The sequence below is a fragment of the Crocodylus porosus genome, unplaced genomic scaffold (assembly GCF_001723895.1).
Source record: "Crocodylus porosus isolate Cpor-Errol unplaced genomic scaffold, CroPor_comp1, whole genome shotgun sequence".
Taxonomy (NCBI): Eukaryota; Metazoa; Chordata; order Crocodylia; family Crocodylidae; genus Crocodylus; species Crocodylus porosus.
Window position 1 is genome coordinate 215,275,032 of NW_017728886.1, and position 7,746 is coordinate 215,282,777.

The following is a 7,746-nucleotide window of genomic DNA, read 5'->3' on the forward strand; positions in this document are numbered from 1 at the left end:
ACATTGGCCCTTTTCCAGTCCTCCGGGACTTGACCCGTGCGCCACGAGCGTTCAAATATTCCCGCCAGTGGCTCTGCAATGATGTCGGCCAGTGCCTTCAGTACCCTCGGATGGAGCTCATCCGGGCCTGCCGACTTAAAGGCATCCAGTTCTTCCAAGTGACCCTGCACCACCTACAGATGGAGTGCCTACCTGTAGGGAAAAAAACTATGCTCTGGCAGACACTTAAAAGAGATTATGATGGAGACTTTCCATTCCTAGCTTTCTGAGATTTTTGCAACATTCCCTATGGCTCTACCTAGATTAGAAATATAGATTATAGTTAAAAAAATGTTAGCAATTGCATTTTAATTCTCAGATTTTAAAACGCTAGAGTAGATGGAGTTTACGTTAAAATATCTGACTGTAATCAACCCAAGGCTTCTTTTCGGAAAATGCTGTTAACTGACTCCAATAGAACACCTCAGGTCTAAACTACAAACCAGAAGTATGACTGTGGTTCATACAGTCATACCTGAATTAGTTGAATTATTGGTAGCAGCAGCATAGGTTTCAACTGTCTAGTACTTGCCTAGGATCCTGGACAGATTTATTCTCTTATCAGTACCCCTGCCAATTAGTTTCACATATGTATTACGCTCAAGAGATGTGATTTCAGCATGTGTAGACATATCCTGCATCTATCTCATTCTTGATTGCAGGGCAAACTTTTTAAACATTTTGGGATGGAAAAAGTCTTTACAACTGATTTAAGTGAAAGTATCAATTTTTGCTGAAAACATTTGTGCTTTTGGTTAGAGGGAGAAGGTTGCAAAAGCAAACGAATACATTTGCCAAGGAAATACTGATGAAAAACTGTTTTCATGAAAATTGTGTTTGTGTAATTTTTTACCAATTTATCCATTTTCTGTTTTTTTTATTAGGGAGTGACATCATCTTTCTAAAGATAAATCTGAGTTTATGGTATCTGGATGCAAAGGCATTAGATTGGAAACAAATTATTTGCACTGGAATTGATGATGACTATTCATTTTGTGGCACTTTGAAAGGAGGTAAACAGAAATATATGGTAGTTCTCCTTTGCCATGTAGTCTGTTTATTGGGGACAAATGAGATTAGCTATGATGCATCTTAAACACTGGTCTTATTATCAGGTTTCTTAGGGCATATTTACACCTTAAATTTGGGCAACTGCTCCCACTCACATTAAGTGCCCTTCTCTATCTACATTATCTTATGCAGCAGTAGATGGAGAGTCCACAAGGAACAAATGGTAGATAGACTGAATCCTAGAAGAAAAACAATTGGCAGCTCAGATTAAGTCCCTCTACTTGTCTATTTTTGGTTCTTTCTAGTTATAGATGGTTGAAACAGAAAGTGGGGTACAGAAGGACTGGTGGTATACTTTCTGTGCTATGTTCTGCTGCACTTAAAGAACAAAAGAGGGAAAAGCAGGTAGAGGACTGCTGCCTTGAGATGAGCCAAGGAGTTTGTGATGTAAATAATTTATGGATTTGAGCTAAAAAGTAGTTCCAGGAGTCATTTTAAATAGTAGTGTAGACATTACTCTAAGGAAAATAACTATTTGCACAAGGATATTTGTCTATGAAGTGTTCTAGGTCATGATGCAAGACAACGCTAATCAGAACTAGCTTTTGCTGGGGAATCTAGAAGTGGAAACTTCTGCTCAGACTTCTATTGTCAGTATTAGTTATGACAGACTCATGTCAGCTGGTTCTTGGCAGCTAAGCCATCCTCTGCTGAGTAGCCATAGTCACCTCTGGTCCCAGAAGCATGTGAGGCAGCATTCTTCAGAGACTAAGCCAGGGACTGAGAATAAGCAACTAATCCAAACTCTACCACAGATTCTTTCTGTGATTTAGATCAAATCAGAAAGGCCAAAGTTTTCAAACTTGAGCACCTCCATTTAGGGAACAAACATCCAGAATTGCTAAGAGCCTGCACCTCTGATTCAGGTGCTCAGCAACTCTAAATATCACCTCCATTTTGTGTATATACCAAAGAATGTTCCAGTTTGAAAGTTTTAACCTTAAACCTTTAACCTCACACTGCAATTTCTACATCCATAGAATGGGGATAAATACATTTACTTACCTCACAAAATAAATATGACAACTGTTATTAACATTTGTAAAGTGACATGTTAATCCTAAACTAAGGGACCCTAATAACTCCCGAGTTCCTGTTGGTTGGGACAGCTTACCCTCCTGAAACTTCTGAAAAATTTTAGCAATAGTACACAGACCAGGCACAAAAGCAGCTTGGCACTCTCTTCTGCAATGTAATGTTGCAGGCGGGGGGAGGTAGGAGGACAGGATTTAAAGATACCTTTCCCAACCACATGCAATTCATTATTATAATTATTATATTAGGTACAAAATGTACTAGGACATGGTAAGATCCCAGAACCAGCCAATTTAAGATATAGGACTACAAGCAACATAAGATGGAAATAAGTGTTATAGTATACAATCAACCTTTTCCCTGTCTTTATATAAATGTCAGCTAGACTGAACTAAAGCTCAAGCAATCTGCTGTTATGTCCAATTTCTTGAAAGCATTGCAATGAGTCTTGAGGAGGTGAGGTAATGACCTTATGGTTCACTTTACATTCCAAAAAGATGGTATAAATTGGTGATAAGCAGTATTTTCTGGCTACGGGCTAGCATGACCCATCCCCGGTCACAAGCAGTTGGGTGGCCACTAGGACCCACTCACAGTTGGTAGCTGGCTCTGTGGATTGGATCTGGCCTGTGGGCCATAAGTTGCCAATTCAAGGTATAAAGGAACATTGAGGAACAATGTGGGAGAAGGAAATAAACAAGGTTAAATGTGGTATTACTGAGGCTAGGGACAGAAGTTACACATAAACCAGTTTAAGTGATCAGAAACTGGTTTAAACCTGTAACAGAACATAAGTTCAGTGCACATAAACCAGTTTCAAAATGGCTGAAACTGATTTAAGATAAACCTGGTTGAATGTAGTATCAGACTTAACTGATTTGAGTCAAACCAGTTTATGGAACTCATGTCCCAGACCCCTTCCTGGTTTAAGTTAAATCAAAGTCCCCCAGCATCCCAGTATGCTTTTCTGCCATGGGCTGGGCTGTCTGCTCCAGAGAGCAGGGCTGGCCCCGACCTCTCCTCCCTAGCTGGAGCTCCAGTGGGCTGAGAAGGAGGTGGAGACTGTAGCTGGGAGACAACAGCGCCTGCCTGGCTCTCCCCTGCCCCACCCTTCCCTTGCCACTTGCTGCTCAAGCAGGGATCCTTCCTCTCCCACAGTATGGGCCCCAGCCAGCATTTGGTCATGGTCACACCACCCCCATGCTAGCTAATGCTGAGAAGTATCTATGTGTGTGTGCCCCCAACTTCACTGGAACAAAGGCAGATAGAACAGTGTCTGTGCAGGGCTTTTTGGAGCTAATCAACAGGTCAGCTGGTAATGTTCCTCTGTTCTTCCTTAAAAATGCTTTGCAAAAAGCTGTTTAAGAAGAGCTTGAACTAATGAGAGAGAGGCTTTGTTTTCTTGATGGGCTGATAGGTTTGCAATGAATGCAGTGCCTGTCAGTTTGCTGCACACAGTATGAAGAAACAGGGAAAGGAGGATTGAAAATCTCAGTATCATCAACAAATGCATACACTCCACACAAGCAGTCCTCCTTCCCCCACCCTTTGCCTCAGAGTGCTAGCTGGGGGCCTGGGTCTGGCAACACTACCTCCCCTTGAGCACTGAGTTGGGGAGGGAGATGGGGGGTGAACCTGGTGAGGGCTGCTTCCCCCTCCTCCTCCAGGCACACCCCAGCTGGGGACGGTACAGACGAAAGTGGGGGTTTAAACTGTTCCCTAATCATAGTGTCCTGCCAGGCCCTCCCTCAGCTCAGCACTATAGAAGGGAAGAGATGTCTCCCTCTAGTGCACCCCGGCTTTTAGCCTGAGCCACTGCAGGCATGTGCCTGCATTTCCTGAATCAAAAGTGAATGTCTGTTCACTTGCATATCAGATCAATCTCTGCAGGTTAGAGTAACCTGCAAATATTGAATCAATTCAGGCTTGAGTTTTTCAATGTCTATCCCTGGCCTGGAAGACTAAAAGGAATTTGAAACTGAGGTTCAAAAACAGGGGTAGCCAACTGCTGGCACGTGTGGCACAACTGGCATGGGCAGCCTCTGTATGTAGCATGCAGCAGATCAGGATAGTGGCAGATAGGGCAGGAAACAGAAAGCAGAACAGCAGATGGGCCAAGGGACCACGGGGAAGGAAGCAGAAAGCAGAGCAGCAAGTTACTTAAGAAATATACAGCAAAAAGCAGAGCAACAGGTGAGGCAATGGAAGGGGATTGGGGTTTTACTTGGAGAGGGTGCAAGGCTAATTTGTGGCATGCCTGCCAAAAAGGTTAGCTTCCACTGATCTAAGAGACAAATTAGTTAACTAGCAGGGATTGGTTTATGAATTGTCACTTAAATGTGAGAGGTATACATTAATTATCTTCAATCCACTAAACACAGGCCAGAAGAACTGCTCAGAAGCATTCACTATTTTAAATTAATATATTTGAAAGAAAATATATTTCAGGACAGGACAATAAGGTTTCAATCCAATTTTGTCTGAAGTTGTTAAAAAGTTTGAGCCTCGATTGGTTAAATTTACTCTGTTGTAATTAAGAACCAAGAGTAAATAGCCACTTCTGTTACAACTATTACTATTTTACAGAAACGATCAATACAACAATTAACATCCGAGGTTTAACCATGGAATTGGAGAAGGTAGGAATTTCCTAAAATTTGTATAAAGCATTAAAAATAGTAAATAGTTTACTTACGTGTATTTAAAAAAAATCACCAAAATTGTACAGAACAACAAGAATAAAAATCAGTAAGGAAGTTTTCTGTTCCCAGAAATGACTACACTTGAATAACAGATAAACTTGAGTTATTCCTTTATATAAAGCTTTCTGTAAAATTTGTTTTAGTTAATTACAGGTGAAGTAGCAAATAAAATGCAATATATATATATATATTTATCCTACTGGCAATGGGTACCGTGATTGTGAACTGTGATTCCCAGAAAAAACATTTTCCATATGTTTTTTCCATGTCTCCACAAATAAATTCTCCTATCCTTCTCACCTCAGGTCTTCTCTGCTCCCATTTTTCATCTTCTCTTTCCTTTCAGGTTTCCTATCCACAAAGCTATTCCCCCTTTCTCAAGATGCCTATTTTTACACTGAAAACTTTTGTTTGTTTCCTTTCCTTGACTCCAGTGCTTTAAAACCTTAAGGTGTGTTGGGTTTTGGATGCAAGAAATAACATTTCACTGAGATCCCTGAGGGTTGCACATTTTTAGTATACCCTTAGGGAACTTCCAGCTATGATGTGGGTGCTTTCCCCGCTTTCCCATTGTCACAGGGGACTAAGGTATCCCACTCTTTTTTAAGGGCTGGAGCTGCTAGGGGGAGATCCCAGGCAGTGAGTTGGGATCCCCAACTGCTGGTTACCAGGGCAGCCAGAATGAGCTAGTGGGCCCATACCTGCCAGCGGTCAGCTGACCAGAAGGGGCAGAGCCTGGCTTGTGTATAAACCCCAGGCCAGAGGCCAGGAGGTCAGTTCCCTGTTGGCAGCCAGAGGGGAAGGAGCCTCTAGGAAGGAGGTGCCTAGTGATGCAGCAATTGCTTAATATGGTGCACCCAGGGCTAATGGGGCTCCATAAGCTCTGCAGGCACCGTTGCTCATTAGAGACTTCGTGTGGGGGGTGCAGTATGATGCTTTTAAAGGGGCAGAGTACACCCTTGTCTTTTGTATTATGTTATAGCCCAGCGTGTTTTGTTTGTTGTTCCATAACACCAGTGGTTTGGGTGAGGCTATTTGGGGAAGGGGGAGCCCTCACTGGGGGCCCACTGCAGTATAGCGACCCTGGTGCCAGAGAGGGTGCAGCATCTGGGGGGCACAGACCCTGGCACCAGAGAGGGCGTGGCACTTTGCAGGGGTGTGGAGATCCCAGGCACCAGTGAGGTGCAGAGGCAGGCAGGGCTGCACAGAGCCCATGGAGGACAAGGGGGACACATTACAACAAGACTTAGACTGGACAACGTCGGTACTATCTGCGAGGCTTGGGGTGTGGTAAAGAGGTGGTTGGAGCCATGTATATAGCCCATAAGGCTAGGATGCCCTGAAACACCCATTTTAAAATGGGCCCTACAGGGTTCAGAGAAATCCATCAAGACTGTGTCCAACAGGACATGAAGGCAGCCTCCCTATATTATAAAAATACATCAAGACATGGCAGGCAAGAACCAAGGGTGCCCATCAGGCTAAACTGGTATGGTCAAGGGGCTTTAGGGGTAACATGGTCATCCTTAGGGACCCTATCCTGTGACACCCACTTCCAGAGGAAGAGAAGCTAATTAGGATTGCTGTAGGAACCTGAGTTCTCTTCCCCTCTGCTAAGGAACCAACAGCGTTTCAAGAGAAGGGAAGGGAACAGAAAGAGCCCAGCAGTGCCAAGTCGTCCTGCTCCTTTCCCTTCCTTGCATTGGCAAAGCTATTTTGTGCTCCTCTCTGTTCACAGCACTATCTGGCTGGAAGAGGAAGGAACCCTTCTTCCACCAAACCTGGGAAAGGGGCATGAAGAACTCATAAGCGCTTCAGGGACTGCAGAGGCTAATCTGGAGAGGGCAGGGCTGATAGGGCTGGGAAAGTTACAAAGAATTTGGAGCACTGAGAACCAGAACTTGCAAAGATGACTGATAGATATAATCATCTGGAAGCAACTTGAAGTCCCTAAATCACAACTGGCCATTTGGACCAAAAAGCAACACCAATACTATATGCTATCTTTTGTTTTCTTTTTCTTTTTAGGGAGAATATACAGTTCTACTAAGAGGATTCTCTAATTATTTTGAGGAAAACTTGCTCATCTGTTTGAATTTAACCATGCTATATAAATGAGAGGTTTATGAATGTCAAGGTTGTTTCAGATCACTTCAGGATTGCAGAAGCAAGGAACTGGACAGAACAAGCAAGCCACTGGGATTCAACCAGTGAAATAATAGCACCATTCATTTTTCTTGGATAGGAGTATAAGATAAATTGTATGCAGTGTTATATGGAACATGGACAGTTTCATCTGTTCGTATCATTCCTGTAATCAAATGTTCAGTTAGTCTGGGCAAAATCTGTGTGAATATTAGGTACGCTGATTAATACACAGAATTAATACTAAATGGTTTTACAGTAACAAATGCATTTCTGTGGTACCGCCTATGTTATGAAGAATGAGTATTTCAGGTTGTGATAAGCTATAACAGCAATTTTTGACAGCACTTGGTATGAAACAAAATACTGCATGGCTCCAAAATCCTTGTTTTCCATCTTCACTACTAGTTTTTTCTGTTAAATCCACTGAGATACAGTGTTTTTGTTTTCTTGATTCCCTCACCCTGTTTATAATAGTTAATCCTCATCAGGTGCTCTTTTCTGCTCCGTCACGTATAATAGTGAACTTGCCAAGACATGAGTTATGGGTTCTTTAGTTATATGGCATCAGTTGTTGAAGTTAGCATCCAGTGGGAAGTTGTGTTCACAACTAACATGTTTTAGTAGAGCTGCATTATATCAATCCAGGAACCTGAGTACAGACCCACAAGGGGTTTCTGTAGGCTTGCCTATAGTCCCAACTCCTGTGTGGGTTATGGTGGCAAAGGTTATCCAAACAATCTTCCTCAGTATC

At 42.7% G+C, this 7,746-nt stretch overlaps 1 protein-coding gene across 2 annotated transcripts in view; it reads left to right on the forward strand.

Moving 5' to 3' along the window:
- LY96 (lymphocyte antigen 96) overlaps nucleotides 1-7,371 on the forward strand; it is a 24,999-nt gene extending 17,628 nt beyond the window's left edge. For both annotated transcript variants that reach the window (XM_019549364.1, XM_019549355.1), the window contains 3 exons: nucleotides 924-1,052; nucleotides 4,732-4,784; nucleotides 6,876-7,371. In XM_019549364.1, coding sequence (XP_019404909.1) covers nucleotides 924-1,052; nucleotides 4,732-4,784; nucleotides 6,876-6,965 — 272 coding nt within the window. In that variant the 3' untranslated portion in view covers nucleotides 6,966-7,371. The remainder of the gene's footprint in view (nucleotides 1-923; nucleotides 1,053-4,731; nucleotides 4,785-6,875) is intronic.
- The last annotated feature ends 375 nt before the right edge of the window (nucleotides 7,372-7,746 follow it).